The sequence below is a fragment of the Poeciliopsis prolifica genome, unplaced genomic scaffold (assembly GCF_027474105.1).
Source record: "Poeciliopsis prolifica strain line A6 unplaced genomic scaffold, Auburn_PproV2 SCAFFOLD034, whole genome shotgun sequence".
In the NCBI taxonomy this organism is placed as follows: Eukaryota; Metazoa; Chordata; class Actinopteri; order Cyprinodontiformes; family Poeciliidae; genus Poeciliopsis; species Poeciliopsis prolifica.
In genome coordinates, this window is record NW_026562409.1 from 5,678,586 (window position 1) to 5,698,320 (window position 19,735).

A 19,735-nucleotide genomic window follows, 5' to 3' on the forward strand; every position below is an offset into this window, starting at 1 on the left:
GGCTGCACATCAGCAGATTTAGCACCGACTGCGACGGCTCCGCTTGTCTGAAAGAGGAAGGAATCAGCACCCTCTACTGGTGGATGCATCTAATTACAAGTTCCAAAGTGAAAGTATTTTGTTTGTTCAGCTTTTCTGTCATTATAAAGGCTTAACAAGCCACTGGGGTGGATAGCAGGCAAACAATAACAGGGGTCCTCCAAAAGCACTAATATTGTCACACAAGGTAGATTTATAGTCAACTCCTGTTTATCCTTTGTCCGGACTGAAGGCGGAGCTGCACTTGATTGAGAGGTCAGTGTATGAGTGGAGTGATAAACTCTGAACAGGGTCAAAAGGTGCAAACTGAAAATGTAATCACAAACATTCAGAATCTCCAGGGAACATAATGTCCTTTTTTTTCTGGACTGAGGAATATCCAAAGAAAAACAGTGACAGCAAACAAGATGTAGTTCTTGCTCATGTTTACTGCCATTTTTAACAAATAATTTGTATATTATTTGTATAGTTAAACCTTAGAATCATTCATACCCTGGCAGATTCACATTAGGGTTTATTTTCCAAACTGAATTACATCTGATAGACTGGGCCTCTTCAAAATATGATTTCCTATTAGAGGAAGTAAGTTATTGAAATATAAATATTAAATAAAACGGAAGTCTGCTGGGGATAAAATGTAAAATTCAACTCAAGCCACAAGTTCCTGAGAATTAGCTTTTCTCTGCAATAATCAAGCTAGCTGCTATTCGCAATACAAGTCAATGGAAAATTATTTATCTTCATTTTGAGACCCTGAAGGAATGTGTTTATTGCTAATAGAGGATGTACTTGAATATTTGTGTATGGACAAAATTCAATTAGATATAATCTACTAAAACTGACAAATAAAACATATAATATGTTAGTGAGGAATTTTGAAGTCAGAGGATATTTGTATTGTTGTTTTCACCATAGAATTTCCAGGGCTGATAGGTAAGACTTTTATTATATTTTACTTATTTGTTTGTGGCAGCAAATTATTAAAAACAAAAAGACACTTTTTTTTTTATAAAATGTTTTTACAGGTTATAATTGCTCTGAAAACTCTATTTTGAAAAGTTTGATAACCACTAGGTACCACTAGATGGCATACTTTTCCTACATTTTCCCCTTAAAAAGGTCCTTTCATGTCCCAAAATTGCTTCTTAAACAGAGATTTTTGATTGATGTAAAGTTGTCATTTTAAATTAAAACAATTTCTACTTTTCAATCATTTAGAGACATTTAACAAAAGGAATGATCCCTTCAAAGAGGCATCCTCCAAACAAATGGAATAATTTCCTGAACTGTGATTGTAAGGGGAAAGAAAATAGGAAGTTCTAAGGCAATGCGTGATTATCAAACAATTTTTAAACTTTCTTATGAATAAATTGAAAATAACTACAAAGGAATAGTCATATGTTTGTCTGTGATCGAGACATATAAAGTAAGGGATGTAGCAGGTGGAAGATACGACAGAGGAAGAGACAGAGGAGGACATGGCAGTAGGGCAGTGATTTAATTAGCACCCTCTACCCCCTCCAGCCCTTCACTCATAGCATCAATAATGCATGGCCCCTTGTTTCTTCTGCCATAATTAATCCTCTCTTACTATAATTAAAAGCCAAAACTCCCACAAGATGGTTCAGCTTGGCCAGGCAAGGGGTAGGGTTGGCACAGGAACTAATGAAACACTCACCCTGTGGACGGACACATTGACAGGATGAGACAAGTTGACAGACAGATCAACAGTCCAAAATGATCTCTATCACAGATATGGAGGATGAGATGAGCAGAAAAGCTGAAACTTGAGAAAAAAGACAGACAAATTACATGAAAACATTTGAGAGAGAAATGTATTCCTGGAGCTGTTGCATGTTGGATTTGTGAATGAGCAACATTGGAAAGAAGGACAGATCTACAAGTGCGTAAACCCACACTGAGGCGTGCGCACAGTGACTTACAGCGGCATACCGTTCCCACATGAGATCCTTCTCTGCTGCAGCCAAGTCTTGACAAGAGGAAGAGGTGGAGCTTTCTGATGCTGCAATTAGGACCACACTGTCTGGGCAAGCAGACTGAAATGAATATTTCAATCCGGAGAGCTCTATGGATACCTATCCAGGCCCCCGCCCATCTGTGACGGGGGCCTGGCACACCTACAGGTGAACATTCAGATACCTCTACACACACCAATGAATACAAAAAATACCCAGGATTCCAGAATAATTCATCTAACTTCAAATCACAGATGCCGGAATGATCAAATCTGTCTCTCAGCTCCCTTTCAGTGGATTGTTGTATAAGATTCACACCATGAAGATATATTTGCATTGGTATAGGCAGAGTTTTGTGTAGCTAATTCTTGTATCTTTGTGAAAATGGGTGCAGGGAGTGTGCAGGTCTGGCCACATGCCAAGTAACAACACAGTTGGGGGAGCGAAGGTCACTTTTCAGCCTTAATGTCCTCTCCTGAGTCCCTGCTTCTCTTGCAACAGAGAGCACTCACCTGACTCAGTCACCTGTCCAGCATAAAACGTCTGACTTCAGGAGCTCCAGACCTTGCAGATGCTTCTCACAGCACCTCACCATTGTAAGCGCACTCCCTTCGGTCTCCCTCCTACCACGCCAGCCTCGGCCCCATCTCCACTTGATTTATCGCCCTAAAATACCACTGCACTAATTAGTCAAGTAATTAATTAATAGGCATTTGCATTTGTGCATATGCAATTAGGAGGCTGACGAGAAGAGAGTGCAGCTGGGGTCCGGGAGTCTGGTGTGGGGAGGTGGGGCGGATGATGGTCCCTATGCGTGTTGTATGTGAGCATGTTTTTCTACGTGTGTAGAAGTTTGCGCTTCTTACAGAAAGACAACTGAAGAGCAGGTCATCACCTCACACGTCTGCTAGAGACGAGGCGGATGGGGGGAGGAAAGGATGAAGAAGCAGGAGGTGTTTACTAACAGCTTTGAGATGCGAGTTGACGTCATTTGACTATTCTGATAACTGAAAGAGAAGGAGCTTTTTTTCTGCATTTTGATTGCATGCAATGAAAAGCACAGCGGGTGGCCCTTACTTAGACTAATCCGCCTTCAAAACGAACGCAAAGTGAGTCTAAAATGCCACAAATCCGAACAATCTCTCCTCAGGCGTTTTAACATCAGATCAAAGTCTCCCTGATTGGCGCTGCTTTGAGCCCACTGCTATCTAAACTCGAGCTGTTGACATTTAGCATTTATTTTGGCAAGGTGACCCGAAGGATGTTTGGAACTTGTTGAGAATGAACCCCATCCCCTACTTTTCTCAATTGACCGCTGCTATCCCTTCCCCCACCTCCCCGCACGGCACAGCTGAGGAAGGATAGGGCATCCGTTTGGCTGGTAGTGTAGCTTCATGCCCCTCTACACACTTGCAAGCTGACACAATCACACCAACGTGGTCTGGGGCGGTGCCAGGTTATCATCCTGGCTAATCCCATAAGGGAGGACACACATTAGTGAGTCTGCAGCGCCACTACACTCCCGCCACAGCTGCCGTGCTGCTGGTGACCCCACAGATGATCCCCTGCAACCTCCGAAAGGCCCCTGAGTTGTGTCTGCTGAGGTCCAAGCCCAAGGACATGATAAGCTTCCATCAGCTATTTCTCATCCACCAGGTCCCCACTCACCCAGCCCAGTGGGTCTATTCATGCCAACTTGGACTTTGTGGTCATCAAGCTCATTTCTAGCACATTAACTTCGATAATACCTCCTTAATAGAGAGATCTCAGAGCTGGGAAGGACAAAATGCCGCAAACCAGACACTCTGAAGGGAAGCAGGAATTCTTGCATCTCCTCCATTCATGTGCCAACATGCCTCCTCCTTATTCTCGGGCACCTCTGCCAGCTCCAATTCCTTGTCATCCTCCACTGCGCCCCCTCTTCCTCCTCATTTTTCATACATCCCTTGTGGATATGCACACCTGGGTCTCACGCTCTCGCTGTGTATGCCTCCCCGCTGCTGGCAGCCCTCACTCAGCACTGCAGAAATCACAAGCTCTCCGACAGCAGATACCCATAGACGTCCGCCTGTCGACGCAGCGTCACATGTTTTAATATGATTTCATCGGAGACTCTGGCAAGTGGGTCGGCCTCAGCCGGAGCCAGGCCCAGAAGAGTCAGAACAAATCACAATTGGTTTTGGTTGCCGTTCCTCTGAATTTCATGAAGGTATAATTTGATCCAATTAGGTAAATAAATAAACAATATGCCTTCTGTTCCATGCCCTTAATGCACTTATAATTCATCCTCATCCCCTCCCCCTGCTCCTACTCAGGCATGAAGGAACCAAATATGTGCTGTCGAGTGAATCAAAACTAAATCCAGCTTATTCAGGGTTTATTTGGAAAATAGTTTTATAATAGGCTTAATGAAGAATTGTTTTTCATCTTTTCAAACTGAAAACTTGAACATGAGCATAATTAATTGCTTGGTTAGTGGGTTTCATAGCTGCACTTGTTTCTGATTAAGATGAGGTCAAGGCTTATTTACTGTACTGTCACTTAAGCATATTTCACACATGAAACTGAGGCTGATCTCGCCATATTATACATCGACCTCACCACACTCACATGTCTGTATTTATAGCTTTTAGTAGCATCTTCCTTGTGGCGATTGCAGCATCCCACTCACTTATTGGCCATTAACAGTGAGTTTGGCAGGTGGATGAGAAATTTGGATTTTAAAAAGTGGCCTACATGTCTGGAGGCAGCAGCTCAGGTCAGAAATGATGAGTTTTGTTGTTCCTTCATTTTATTTTCTCCCTTTCACTTCTGTTTTTCCTCTCTTTTTTTTCTGGCTGTGTGAGCGCTGCCGCGGTGACAGATGGCGAAGCCCTCCTCCTCCTCATCCTCCTCATCCTCCTCCACCACCACCACCGTCTCCTCCTCCTCTCTCTCTCCTTTCCTTCTTTCTCTCTGTGAGTCTCTCTTCCCCCGGGAGGGCAAATCTCTCCGAATGCGGGCGCATGTCAATCACCGGGCTCTCATGTGATGGCTCTTGCCGGTGACGTGCCAGCCATATGGGCGCTGGCATCGCAGCCTTAGCTGGTATGTAACCCCTTCCCGGGTAGCTCACGGTTGCCATACGTGCACTGACACACACACTATCTATCTCTCTTTCGATCTCTATCACTATCTCTGTCTCTCTCTCTTTCTCTCACACTCACACACACACACACACCCGCACACACGCGCGCGTTTACATCCATGCATGCATGCCCTCACGCATGCACACGCAGACACACCAAGACGCCGGGACAGGAGGAAGCACCGAGCGACCCATCAGCGACAGTAAGCGACAGCCGCGCGCCTCCCGCACCTGCACGCTGAAGGAGAGCGGTGCTTCGCTCGCTCGTGCGTTCCCCAAGATGGTTTGAAACCGAGGCGCGTGTTTTTTCTTTTCCCCCCATCCTCTCTGTTTTCGCCTCCCGTCCGCCGCGAAACGCGAAAGCAAAGGTAAGTGAGGTCAATTTTCTTTTATTTATCTATAAGTAAATGAAATGATCAAATCCAAAATGGTCGAGATAAATGTCAGAGACAAACAGATTTTTACGCATGCACGTCGCTTGTAATTTGCAGGCTCTTTTGGCACGGATCCACACGGACAACTAATCATCTAATTGTTCTAGCAGGTTCGCATCCCTCCAACGCAATGCGAGCGATGTAAGAACAAAATATCACGCTGACGGCACAAGCCTGGTCAGGCACGTAGCTCGGCAACAATGTGGCTCTGCCAGCTTTGTCCTTCAACTTTTGACACCAGAAGCTACCTGGATGATAAAAGCTATTATAGCCGGCCTGTGCCAGTTTCACCCCCTCTTGGATCGTTTTTCAGGGAATGAGTCCTGAGGATTGGAGTAGCCTGTGATAGCAGTAGATCATGCTGGACACTGATTTGCTGTTGAGATTCCTGCGCTTCGGACGGTGATGATCTGATAAACAAAAGACAAGGAAAGAGACAAATAAGATTTTTTTAAAAATCTTTTTTTATCAGCTTTGAAACAAGGAGGCTAACGACAGCTTATTGAGAGAACTATTGATGATTTCTGTTTCTTTTTTCTCCCTTCTTCTACTCCTTTTTTTACGATTTGTACGGCCAGGCTCGAAGCAAATGAAAGGGTGGGACAACTGATCGTAACAGGCTTGATTTACCTTCACTTGTCCGCTTCTTTTTTCCCCTCTCCAGACATTACTTAAAAACACTCAAGTGTTTTGCGTGTGTGTGTGTGTGTTGTGTTTTTTTTTAACGAAAGCTAAAAGGATACAAGCAATTTCCATTTGTAAAATCTGAAATCACGCACTCGTGCATATTGAATTAAGTGTGAAATCCATTTCGTGCAACATGCATGTTCTGTTAATTAAATGTTGCTGCGTTTTTCCCCCCTCTAATTGTAGAAACCTCCCGAGCCTGAGATTTAAAAACTAGATTTTGCCCCTGGCACAGCCCCCGAGATAATTAAGCAAGCATCAGAGCCCACCTTACTGCTGCAACACAACACAAATGTAACATGCAAGGAAGGAAAAGAGTCAAAGTTACCTCGTGATTAATTCACTTCGACTAATGAAGTGGATATATTGGCAAAATATGGATAAACATATAAATTTTCATATAAATTTTCAACAGAAAGAATTGTAAAATCTGTATTTATCAAGATATGGCCGATTAATTTCGTTAAATATTTGCCAGATGCTTCCGTATTAAATCCCTTCTCGAGGCAATTAAGAAGAATCTTCTTGTGGATGAATAGTGCTGGAATGCAGCCAGAAGTATATATGGGCGTCAGGAGGAGTGAAAGCGGGGGGCCCCGTGGGACCTGTAATGTGGCCCCTGCCGCTGGGACCCGCTGCGAGAGGACGCGACAGGGCAAACCAGTGACAGCAGGGAATTAAATGGAGATCCGTCCAGCTGTAAACCAGTGGAAAGCCTCGAAGCTGCCTTTCTCCAAATTCCTCACTTTTAAGATGTTTCCTTCGGTTCTTTGCGACAAATTTGACATTTTATCTTACACTGTTGATTTAATGTACAGTAAAAATAACAAACACTATTATAATACAAGACTAGTCTGTAAGGATTTTTTTTTTCCTTTTCTGAGAAGCAGCATTGTGCGTCTGGTTTTCTTCCACGCTGAGAATGTTCTATTCCTCTGAGAATGTTTTTTTCTCATCTCCCTACAGAGTCACAATGTTAACGAGGCTTTTCAGTGATCCTTCGTTGCTTCCCGACGTGCAAAAATACTCCGCCTGGGCGGAAGACAGCGATGGAGAGGACCACAAAATCAAAGACGAGGAGCAGGAGGACATGGAGGCCTCTGACATGAGGGGAGACAGTCGGACGCATTCCGAGCACGCCGGGGACGACGACGAGGACGACGACGTGGAAGAAGACGAGGACGGCGAGGATACTGAGGGTGACAGACCTAAGAAAAGGGGCCCCAAAAAGCGCAAAATGACCCAGGCTCGGATCGAGCGCTCCAAGATGCGGAGGATAAAGGCCAACGCCAGAGAACGGACCCGGATGCACGATCTGAACTCTGCGCTTGACAATCTGCGTAAAGTTGTGCCCTGCTACTCCAAAACGCAAAAACTGTCCAAAATCGAGACGCTCCGATTGGCAAAAAACTATATCTGGGCCTTGTCGGAGATACTGCGCTCTGGGAAGAGGCCTGATCTTGTTTCTTACGTCCAGACGCTGTGCAAGGGTCTCTCCCAGCCCACAACCAACCTGGTGGCGGGATGCCTGCAGCTGAACTCCCGCAACTTCCTCACTGAGCAGCAGTGTCAGGACGGGGGCAGGTATGGCTCCGGCTCCTTCTCCATGCACTCCTATCCGTATCAGTGCGCGCGTCTGTCCAGCCCCCACTGTCAGCCGGGCTCGAACTCGCATCCGCTGAGGACGCACGGTTATTGCGCAGCGTACGACTCCCTATACGGTGGGAGCGGGTCACCGGAGTACAACAGCCCCGAGTATGAGGGCCCTCTCAGCCCGCCCCTGTGCGTCAACGGCAACTTTTCCCTCAAGCACCAAGGCTCTGCGTCCCCGGAGAACGAGAAGGGGTACCACTACTCTATGCATTACTCTGGGCTGCCTGGCTCCAGAGCGGCTGGGGCCCACAATCTGGTGTTTGGCTCCTCGGGGGCCCGGAGCGGCATTCACTCTGAAAACGTCCTGCCTTACCACGACATGCACTTACACCACGAGCGGGCCCCCGTCTATGACGAACTGAACGCGTTTTTTCACAATTAAAAAGTGAAGCCCGTCGTTCGTCCTCTTGTTGTCAAAACCACCCACGGCACACTTTCGGACTATAAGCCTGCCAGGATCCAGACAGTATCCTGGACATAATATTATTATTATTAATAATAAAACCTTTCACTCATTGTTTTCATTGGTGTTTTTTTTTTCTTTACCTGTCAACATCCAGTCTGTTTTTGCTATAGTCAGAGATGTAGTGGAAGAAAACCTTAACTACAATCTCATTTTGCGCAATAAAAGCTTCCCATCCTTTGAAAGTGACATGCATTTCAAGAGGACTTCATGAACAAACCACATTAGAAGACAACAAACGGATTAGAAATGATATTTATCATGTGTGATTTGTGTTTGTATTGATGATTGTTTGCATTTTGGTGGAAGGATGTCCGACTACACCTCCTCACATGTTTTCCCCCATGTACCACTACATCGCTGGCTATTTAGCAACACTCACCTAAAATTGGTGGTTATGTTATAAAGGAACAATAAAAAAAATCACATGCAAGGGACGAAATGGAAAAAAAATCTAACAGGAGTGCAAAAACAAATGCTGAGCTGTTAAAACATAGAAAATGTGTTGGTTGGGTTGGTTTTGAAATTATTTGTATATTTTGTTTCCGTCAGGAAATCAGTCGTTTGGCATCTATGCAAAACCATACGAGAGCAGGAAGCGAAGCAGAGAAAGGCCCAGAAAGACACTGATCCAATGACAGTACTTATGCTGCACACATTCTCTCACATACACACACACACACACCCTCACACGCACACACTCACACATACAACACAAATACACACGCTCGCTCGCGCGCACGCACATACACGCACGCACACAGGAATCACACTTAGAAAACCTGACAAACATTATCTGGCCAAAATCTTCAACTGAAGTCAACAGTCTGATATACACTGGAACTGATAATGAAAGATATTTATTAATTTATTTATATAGTTTTGTTAGCCAACAGGACTATTCAACTGGAGTTTTTATTTATTGTCAATGTATTATTATTATTATTATTATTATTATTATTATTATTATTATTATTATTATTATTGAACGGGTTTTATTATTTATTTTGTAATTATTGTTAATAGTCAATGGAAATGAAGGGAACCCTATGTTGCTGGCCATTTTTTTTTTTTTTTTTTTTTTTTTGTTTTTCATAGAAACTCAAATCTTTCAACTTTGTATTCAACCAACTGTGTGGTAAAATAAAATAATAAATGAGACTGTGGAATTGCATTATTTTGTTTGCCTATATGCGCACCTACTAAACATGCAACACAAATTTAAACTATAAATTAAACGTTCCTGCAAATAAGGTTGGGAGACGGAGACAGAGCCGCGACCAGCAGGGGGTCCTTTGAACTTTTGGGCCTTTAATGTCAATAAAAAGGAAAAGAAAGAGCGAAATTGTATTTTATTCATCTTTAATAAATGAAATAAGTGATGACAGATTTTTTCTTTTCACACAGCAACACAATTTTGCGGCAATCTTGACAAAATGAATGTTCGTTTTTGTGTGGATCTCAGAAGAGATCAGCAGGTGTAAAACCGATTCGAGGATGTCAGGTCCATTTAAAAGCATTCCAACGGCAACTGGAAGTGTTTCAATCAATAAAGTTACAATACAGACACTATTTCGTTTTTCTGCACCACGGAGAGGTCTTGTTAGTTTGCATTACTTTTTTTATTCAGCCTTGCAGGACATATTTTGGAAGGAAGGTAACGCATTCTAACTATTATATTTCAGAAATACACACATAAGAAAATGAAACTATAACAGTTATGTTTGTTTGTGCATCGTCTTCAAAAAACTTCAAATTACAAGAAAGATCAAACGTATGGATTTAATAAAATCTGAAAAGTTATTTCTATAGCAAGTTAGTAACTTAGTAATTTAGCCAAAGATTAAATTCATTTAGTTATTTATTTGCCAGAAATTGCCAATTTTGCTGCGGTATGTAAAAAACAACCGTACCTTTATTTTTTTTTCTATGTATATTATTTTCACTAATTCGTTTTAATAAAAACAATCTTCTTCACACATATAATATTACTATTATTTTTTAAATGTGTAAAATTCACGTGAACATCCGCACAGAGGAAAAGCTTTGTGCTGTATATATGCAAAAAAATATGTTTTTTTTTTCACGGTCCCAGTCACAGGAGTGCAGAGGGCAGCCGTTGCCACCCCGGCCGGGTTTGGAGCGCTGCCCCGAGACCCATATGTTCCCCCCAAAATGTCCCGAGTGCTGTGCGCAGTAAGAGCACAGACTTTTGTTCACTGGTGTTGATCATCAGTACAAATACTCTCATAATATTATACGTGCAAATGCTTAAATGTTTGTCATCTATTTAAAAAATGATGAGGAAAAAGCAAAGCAACCATATATATATATATTTTTTTTTTCATAGAAATAATTTTTTTTCTCTGTTGATTGGTATCAATTGTTTGTTTTTATATGTCAACGTCCACCGGTTATCCTAATGCAACTACACTTTATGTGTGCGTATATGAACATTTGGGAAGAAACAATTTATTTTGTTTGTTTGTTTTTTTTCCTGAAGAATAAAAACACTTTTAAAATGAGCTTTAGTGAAAAACTGTTTTCACATGAAAATGAACCAACTGCTTGTTTGAAGTTGTGAATCACAAAAACAAGAACAAATAAGAGAGAATAAATATAAAGTACAGTTAACTTGGGTTTCCAAAGATTGCACTTCTGAAATAATTGTAACAATGTGTATTTATTTTTATTTTATTTTATTTTTTCATTTATTTATTTATTTATGCAATAGGATTTCTTGAAAGACTTCTGGAACGTTCTGGAGATTAGGAGCCGTTTGGCTGACTCACTGAACAGTATTAACTCCTTGTATTAAATTTTGTAGGTTAATCGGTGTCTTTTGTAACACCGTTTCCAACCTGTTCTATTTGGCAGATATTTACACCTGTGGGACTCCCTGCAGGGAACCAAACCAGTAACCCCGCGGGGATTCTTCAGGTTTGCTCAAAACGCCAAAAGAGGCTGCTAGGCCGTCTCTCAGACTGTGTGTAGGTTTTTTTTTTTTGTTTTGTTTTTGTTTTTTCCACTTTTATGTAACTTTTAGGCCCCTGTTTCTTTGGATTTATCAGAAAAGAGGAGAGGGAGGAACGCTGCAGGAGTTGGTCCAAAAGTGAAACGAGCCAGCATTGGAGAGGGCATCTATCAAAAAATACCTCCCGAATGTGCCGCCATTACAACCAGCACCACCTCCTCTTCCTCCACAGAAGTCCGGTGAGAGTGAGGAAGAGAGAAGGCTGGCAGGCTGGCGGAGGAGAGTCGTGCCAAGTCCCTTAATGTTCCCCAGCAGCAGCACCAGGAGCTCCGGGGAGGACAGCCTGGCGTGCGCCAGTGCGCCGCGGTTCACCGGGCCAAAGTGGCACTGCTGGGAGGAGTCGATGTTTCTTTCCTAATTTTTGCAGCATCTGTTCATTATCCAGAATGCTGAAAAACCGAGAAAGAGAGATAGAGAGAGGGCTCATCCTGGGAAGCCCTTTGAAACACACATCCTCATAAACATACAGTAAGTAGTAAGAAATATTTTTTGCGAATAGCTGTTCCATAAATATGCATATCTCTCTCTAACGCTGTGTCGTACATGAGCTCATGCATTGAAATTAGCGGGTGTTGCATTCTTGGAATTTGACTGTTGACATGCTTTAACCTTGCAACAAATTAGTCTGGTACCACGCGTGCAAAGACAAATGTGACGGCTAAATTCCTGGGGAAAAAAACTACACAACAAAAGCAATCACTAGATTTTAAAGATTCCTATTTATTAAAAAAAAAAAACTAAATCTTTGAAAAAGTGAAAACAGACATTTATTTCAATAAAAACAATTCCCAAAGCGTTAGATTTTGTCACATCACAGAAAAATTAAAACTAATGTCGAAAACATCATGTGGTTATAAAAGAAAAAAATCAATTGTTTAATGAACATTCAGATCAGAGATTTACACAAACATGTAGGCTAAACAATTCTAAGTGTTCATGCAGAAAAGTGTTGCTTTCACATGAAATTAGATTAAAGGAGAAAAAATGTAAAAAAATGAAACTTCCAGTGACACTGTGCTCCACTCAGGATGAAAAGTGAGTGAATGAATCTCGCTGTTTAAATTATCATGTTCATGCCCACTCATTTTCTCACTCAACTTGGTAAGAAGGGGAAAAATCAGGAGTGTTTGTCCGACATAACAGTCAAAAGTGCGATTATCAAAATGTCACAAGTACTATGGTGTGAATTCCAATTAACGTCGAGTTAAAATAATAACGGAATGTTTTTTCCCCCGTAAAATAAAATGAAGGAAAATTATGAAAGAAATGTGATTATTCAGTGCAGTGAAGCGGGATGTAATTTGGGCAGGAGATGGTGAGCACTTGCAATCTGTTAGGGGTATAACAAGATGGCTGCGGCTTAAACATGCCTCTCTCATGTAGATAACGCATGTATCCAAATATTTAATATTGTGAAAGAGGAAAAAATGTCACAAAGGGTAAATTGTTAACTTCTCTGGCACCTGCAGGAAACAACAAGATGCGCCACATGTGCAGAGAGAAAACTTATCGTGCGCACTTTGGCCAACCTCTATACCAGAGCCATAAAAGGGGAGCAGTCCATTCACAAGAAATTCCACAACATCTGTTTGGTGTCACACAATAAGGGAGCGGGGGAGTGTACAGGCAGGCCAGCTGAACTACTGCTGGAGGTTCCGCCAGGGGACAGGCTCCTGGTATGGAGGAAGAGGGCGAGGAGGAAAAGGAGCAGAGGCAGAGGTGGAGATTCGGGTGAGCGCCAGGTAGGTTTGAGGCCCTTTGGAGAGCGGCCAGGTAGGTTTGTGTGCTTCCAGATGTTCAGGAAGAGAGAACCTCCGCGACAGTTTCCCGTCATGCCCCCGAAAGCCCAGCTGCGTTGTGCACCGGAGGGTCCAGAGCAGGAGCGTGGCTGGCCCAATGTTTAGGAGGTTAAGTAGGAACGCCACTGGATCAGATATGGAGGATGAAGGTGTGGGGGTCGCTACTGGTCTGCACAGATGGCATGTATGCGCGCGTAAAGGCGTGTGCGTGCGTGTGTTATGATAGGGTTGGATGATGCCCTGGTCACATGGGCAGCAGTAATTGGCCTCCATATTGACCAGTTTGCGGCGCTGGGGGGCGGGCGGTCTCCCAGCTGGACCTGTCAGATGGCATCGCATCCACCTCACTGATCACTCCTCCACGGACGACCTCCGAACCTCACCCCCCACACACCCCTTTTCATCTTTCTTCTCCTTCCCTTCATCCTTCTATCTCCACCACCTTTAATCTCGCCTTGCCCACCTCTCCTGTCATCACAGCCATCTTCATTTCAGAGCTCCTTCTCACTTCTAGCAAGAACTCTACAGGAGCACCAAAGGAGAAGCAAGGAAGATATCTTTAGTTATCATAGATAATTCAGCTTTCATTTTCAGAACTTTAATAGATCCCCAGTGTTTGGCAACATTTTTACTGCATCCCTTGGATCAACTAATTGGGGTCTCACAGTAGGTTTTAGGGAGTTTGGACTGCACAAATTTTCACAACTGCAGCAACTCTGGAACTGTTATTTATCCTTTTGTAACTTGTAGCAAAAGTTTAATTAATTCTAAGAGTCATTGGGTCCAGTCTTAAACTTTATAACTTGACAATTCCACACTATGTTCTTTCTTGATTGTGTCATCTTCCTCAATGCAGCAAATCACCTACACAACATGATACTGCCACCATCACTCTTCACAGCTTGGGATGGTATTCCCACATTTAGAAGCCTCCAAAATTGTGATGGGATTTTTCAGTGCTTTTATGATACATGAACATTAACGGCATTTCTTGGTATCAGTCGTAGCTTAACATATCGGTATCCATCCTATAAGTAAAATTGTGTTCATGTAAAATGTAAACACTTTCTGTTACTGTATTAAAATGGCAGAGAAATTAGGTAATATTTGTTTATATTGGTTATTGGGCAGTACAACAATTTTAATATTGCAATACCAATTTTGGTCTGAAATCTTCATATTGGTGCATCTGTACCAGGCTGGTATTCTGTCATTTTTGAATGTGTCTGCTTCAACACACCTAAGTTAAATAATGAGGAGGTAATTCAGCCATTTGATTCAGGTGTTTTGAACCAGGGACACATCATAAAGTTTCAGGACCCTGTGGCCTCTTCCTTCCTGAATGGCTTATTTATTTTTTTGCTTATGCCAATTGCAGAACTCATTACTGTGGATAATGACACTCTTTCTGACCTGCTTTTGCCAGCATCTGATGGCTGTATATTCTGATGATGTACACATTCATGCATAGTTTTATTTTCACATGACATCAAACAAAAAAGCTGTTCTTTTCATGAGTTTAGAAATCTGTCAAGAGGTGATATAAATAACTTTCACTACCTATCAGAATTCAAACAATTATGTAAACAAGAATTGATCAAACCTTTAATCTGCCTTGCTTCTGAAGTGCATTCGCAGTCTTCTTTGTGTGGGAGCTCAAATTAAAGCTAATTTTAAAGCTGAAGGCTGTAAAGATTTGGCATGCAAAACACTTTTTATGAATCAGATTAAAAATAGTAAGCCGTGTAGAAATGTGTTAAAATCACAAACTGGCACAAGAATGGTTTAATTTGGCCAATTAGCAAGCAAACAGGGGACATTTGATATTTTTAGAAAACATTAACGTTTAATTGCTGAACACTTTGAAGTATTTAGTTTAAGCTATTTGCATCAATAGTGTGGGACAGCTTAAAATATGTTTTTTGCAATAAGGGCAAGCCCAAGGTGGGATGAGGATAATAAATAAACTTTAATCTGAAGCCCAATTGCTACACTAGACTGAATAAGTGAAGGAGAATGGGCTTTTTCACAAACTTGCTCATTTATTCTTGCAGTCAATTCATTTAGTATTTCAAAACAAACTCAAAATAGCTTGAAAAAAGGACCCAAGTTCAACTACTGCGGAAACTTTTTAATTAAGTATGGAATTTAAATTGAAATTCAAAATTGTTTTCAATCATGTGCCATCATAATTCCCCAGTAGAGACATGCTTTTTTAAAAGTATGGCTAAATGTGACAACATGCAAGAACAAAACAAGTTGTGAGACTTATAGTGCAGTCAGCTTGTCTCAGAAATCACAACTTAGATGTTAGAATATCAAATGGACGTAGCACAAGTAAGAAACCCAAAGGGATTTGTTGGTACTACTGCACTTATAGGTTCCACTGACAGCATTTTTTTCATGTTATTTATCCAGACTCTGCACATCTTTACATCCTGTATTTTTGGTTTATAAACATACAAATGGATAGGAGTTCAAATAAGTAGTTTATACTGCAACTTTGTATGTGTTTTATACTCACAACAACCATAATGTAATAAATGAAGAGGCGCTATGGCTACAGTTGGTATCTCAAGACTTTCTTTTTGGACCTCGGAAAATTTGACTTGGTTCAACACTGGGATATATTGTGTGATGACTCCAAGCCTTTTGGGGGCACCCTGCTGCCCTTGGGACCTAATGCAGCAACTTAGTTTGCTTATGCTTCTGGCCGGCTCTGTTTGCAACAGATCCCTGCATGTCTAAGTGACTTTTGTACCCTGGTATCACCCTCCCACCCACTGCAGTGGCGGTGTGTGCGTGTGTGTGTGTGTGAGTGTGTGTGTGTGATTTGTTGTGAGACTCCCGGCTGTGAGGAGTTTGCGCTAAAGAAAGGATTTTCATCCCAATCTTGGCAGGGGAGGGTCTCTGGGTAGGTAGAGAACAATCGTCTCTCCTTCACTGCTGTCAGCCAGAAAACACAGAGAGCTGGCACACACTCAGTGAGAAAAAAACAAAAAGGAGCGGGAGTGACAACAGGGATGGACACACACACACGCATGCACACGGGCACACGCAGTCAAACACACGCAGTCACACACACTTGTACACGCAAGTCCATTCTTTGCTCACAAAATGGGTTCTGATGATGCCTTCGGGGATTGTGGATGACAGGCTGGTTCTGCAATGTGGATGGGAGGGCCTCCATGAAAACAGTCCACAAAATGACCACAGTGTCTGCCTGCTGTCAGACTAAAGGATACACAGAGTAAAGAAAAGGTGGGAGGAAAGAAAATAGAGAGAGAGAGAAGAAAGCAGCATAGTGTCTGCCATGCATGAACTTCTGCCAGAGAGCACTCACTGGAGAGGACATGTTTAAAAGGTCCCGCACCCTGATCTGAACAAGATCTGGTTTTTTCTCCTGACATACAGGAGTGTAACATGCATGTGTGCTTTTATGCATAAACAGAAAAAAATAGAAGAGGAGGAAGATGGTGTGTGTTTGTGTGTAAGGAGGAGGAGAATTAGAGAAGGAGGAGGAGGGGGAGAAGGAGGGGTGCACGCTTAAATTCTGTGACATCTGTTCATTACAACTAGAGTGTGTTTATTTTTATATAGCCAGCCACAAGCAGAGAACTCGACTGGCACTGCTGGTTAATGTACCAGCCTGCTAATACGGTAGGGCAAATGAAATATTAACAGAGGAGACAGAGAGGATGAGGAGAGGAGTGAGGACAAATGAGGAGAAAGAGGGGAAATGATAAGATAATATGTGACAAAAATGCACATCCACACACACATTGTCTCCATAAAAGTCCCCGTTCTAGTCTCATTAAGGAGACATCAAAACATATCAGCAAGGGGGAAAAACTCCACTACTAAAAACAACTGATGTGCTGCAGTGAAAAATTAGGCACATAAAATTAGTTCAGATCGGTGATGAAACAACACAAATGATATTTGTAAAATTTCATCAGAAAATATCAAAAGAGAGAAAGTTTAAAATACACAAGTAATTTTATGTATTTTGCAACAGACCCAAATCCAAGTGCCAATATTTTTCATTCAAGATCTGAAAACAATGTTCTCTGCATCAAGTCTGAATGAGTTTGAGTTACTTCGCAAAGAAGGATGGTCAAAATATAGGTGTGGAAAGCTGGTCACAGGAGGAGCAGTGGCAGTCGCTTGTCTTCAACCTGCTGCAGCAGCACTTCATGAAAAGCATGAACAACTGCTTCTAATCATCCATCCAGGTCTTTGCATCAACAAGCTCTTTCCACTGCTTTCCCCCCTTGCTCCTTCCCTTCAACTGCCCCCACTTCCACCTCTACCCAGGCCCATCTCTCTCTCGCTCTCCCCAGGGACGACCTGCTCTGGAATGGCGCTCATGGGGAAGAATCTCGCTGCAGGCGGGCAATATGTCACATGTTTCCCAGAGATGGAGACTGGGAGCCAAACAGAGGTGTGACAGGTATGTGTTTTTTTTTTTTTTTGTTTTTTTTTTTTTTGCGGGTTGATTGGGTCTGTGCCTACATGTTTGTGTTGTGTTGTGCATGTGTGTATAACAGATTCCCAGATTGAAGGTTTAAAGGGTGCAGATTAACAGGCTGAGGACAGAGAGCCTCCCTCGGAGCTGAAGGGGAATTAAGATGGCATTAACGTCTCTTCTGCATCGGCACATTAGCCTTTCATTACCGTGTGGTTGCACAATCCATACCAGGTAATTCCCCACATTCACGACAACATTGACATGTTTGGGAGTTTTGTTGCTCACATGCCTTAATCAGAGGTATAATCTAATAGTTGAGGAACCCCACTTCTGCTGTATTTATATGTTTTGATCTTCAAGTCCTTTGCTCTACTTATGATCATTGTGAATTGAAATCCAGTGAATTGAAATACATGCATTCACAAAGATAAATTTGTTATTTATTTGTGTTGTCATTATATATGTGCTTCAAACTCAAATTAGTCTGGATAAGCTTGGACTGGGTCACACACAAAACCTGTGACAAGAATGGGAAAACTCATAATTGTTAATTTTTTTTATAGTGTTACTCTAATAAATGAATTTTTATTCCTATTTGTCTTTTCATTTCAGCTATAGATCTTCTTTTGAGGTCAAAATATCAAATGGAAAGCAAATGCTCAATTAACAAAAATAAAGACAGTGCACTGTAAAACAACTGAGTTGTACAGCTGATAGTTAATTTTCTGTGGTTTCTTTCTTATTAATTTGTTTTTATTCAAACGTTTCCCCCCGTTTAAAAAAACATAACACTTTCTGCAAAAGACACAGAAAATTTGGGTGTATCCCACAATAAAAACAAAGCTTCCTGAAATCAGAGTTTGGGAGCTGCTCTCTTTGAGTTGTGGATGTGATTTCTAGCTGCCAGAAAAGCCAGCTGTTCACTGTGAAAACTCACTGACCTACCTGCCCACAGACACAGCTAGAGTACCCACATGGGAGTTAAGAAGCAACAGTTTTAAAAGTTTCTGAAAATTATTCAGAGAATTAGATACAGGAAGTTATTCTTTTTCATTTTGAAAAAGAAGTAGATCATCTGCCCTAAAAGTAAATAGGCTGCATTTGTAAAGCACTTCATTAAGTATGAGGACTCCAAAGTGTGTTTAACTACAATCTGTCATTCATCAATTTGTACAGTGATGGGCGTCAGGTACAGTGTGGCCACAGATGCCATGACAAAGTTATGATTGCCACAGGCAATAAGCATAAACATGAGAGTTGCTGCATTTATTTTTAGAAAACAGGAGCAAACATTTACCAACTAATGTAGAATATCAGGCTCTAATTTGCTAAGATGCCTTAAAACTCTTAACTGCCAACTTCTTGTTGTTTTCCAGTTTGGCTGCATGTGCCAAGAGAGACGTGAAGACGTGGATTGACACACCATGTCTTCCTCCAGAGCCTCCCTCCTCAGCATCACCAGATTAACGGATTAGCAGGCAAGGCGAGCACTAAAGCTGGCTAATTCTCACCCAAGCACATAGAGCTAAAGCTACTCAGAGCCCCACAGAGCCTCTCTCTGCTCAGAGCAGCTGTGTGGTGGAAGGAGGGACGGAGCTTCTTCCCTCTGAAGAGCCATGAGGAACAAAACAGAAGATTCACATTGTCATTCATTGGCTTGTTTTGTGCACTAATAATTATTTTTAGTACGCCATAGTATACTGTTCAGACAAAACAACTTTTGTGATTTAAGATAAAAGTAATACATGGGCTTATGTTCTAAATATTCTGATTTTAAATCAAATTTATGCATATAAACTGAATTCTGTGTGTACATTCAGATAAAGTGGTGCTAAAAGATTATTTTATCTCTCAGCTTAACCTTATCCCTTTCTTTCTGGTAGTTCCTCTCTGCTGCCTCAAATTATTTGTTTGAGAACATTTATTGGTTGGACCAATGCTGGGAACTCTAAGAACTTAAGTATATTTAAATACCTAAGAAGAAGAAATTCATATTTACAAAATATGACAAAGTTTTTTGGAGCTATTTATCTGTGAAAGACCAGCCGTTTA

The 19,735-nt window shown here is 41.8% G+C and overlaps 1 protein-coding gene and 1 long non-coding RNA gene across 3 annotated transcripts; both read left to right on the plus strand.

Annotated features, from left to right (window-relative positions):
- The first annotated feature begins 4,958 nt into the window (after window positions 1-4,958).
- LOC129373845 (neurogenic differentiation factor 2-like) lies at window positions 4,959-9,599 on the plus strand. Of its 2 annotated transcripts, XM_055051944.1 has the most exons (3): window positions 4,959-5,102; window positions 5,294-5,510; window positions 7,230-9,599. In XM_055051944.1, exon 3 carries the CDS (start codon window positions 7,237-7,239, stop codon window positions 8,296-8,298), a length of 1,062 nt encoding a protein of 353 aa, XP_054907919.1. In that variant the 5' UTR covers window positions 4,959-5,102; window positions 5,294-5,510; window positions 7,230-7,236; the 3' UTR covers window positions 8,299-9,599. The 2 variants fall into 2 exon arrangements, with proteins under 2 accessions (XP_054907919.1, XP_054907918.1); XM_055051943.1 differs by having other exon boundaries at window positions 4,959-5,510.
- Window positions 9,600-17,514: 7,915 nt separating this feature from the next.
- On the plus strand, window positions 17,515-19,428 carry LOC129373851 (uncharacterized). The gene is made up of 3 exons (XR_008607407.1): window positions 17,515-17,665; window positions 17,763-17,914; window positions 19,060-19,428. It is a non-coding gene; the product is annotated as an uncharacterized LOC129373851 (long non-coding RNA).
- Window positions 19,429-19,735: the final 307 nt, after the last annotated feature.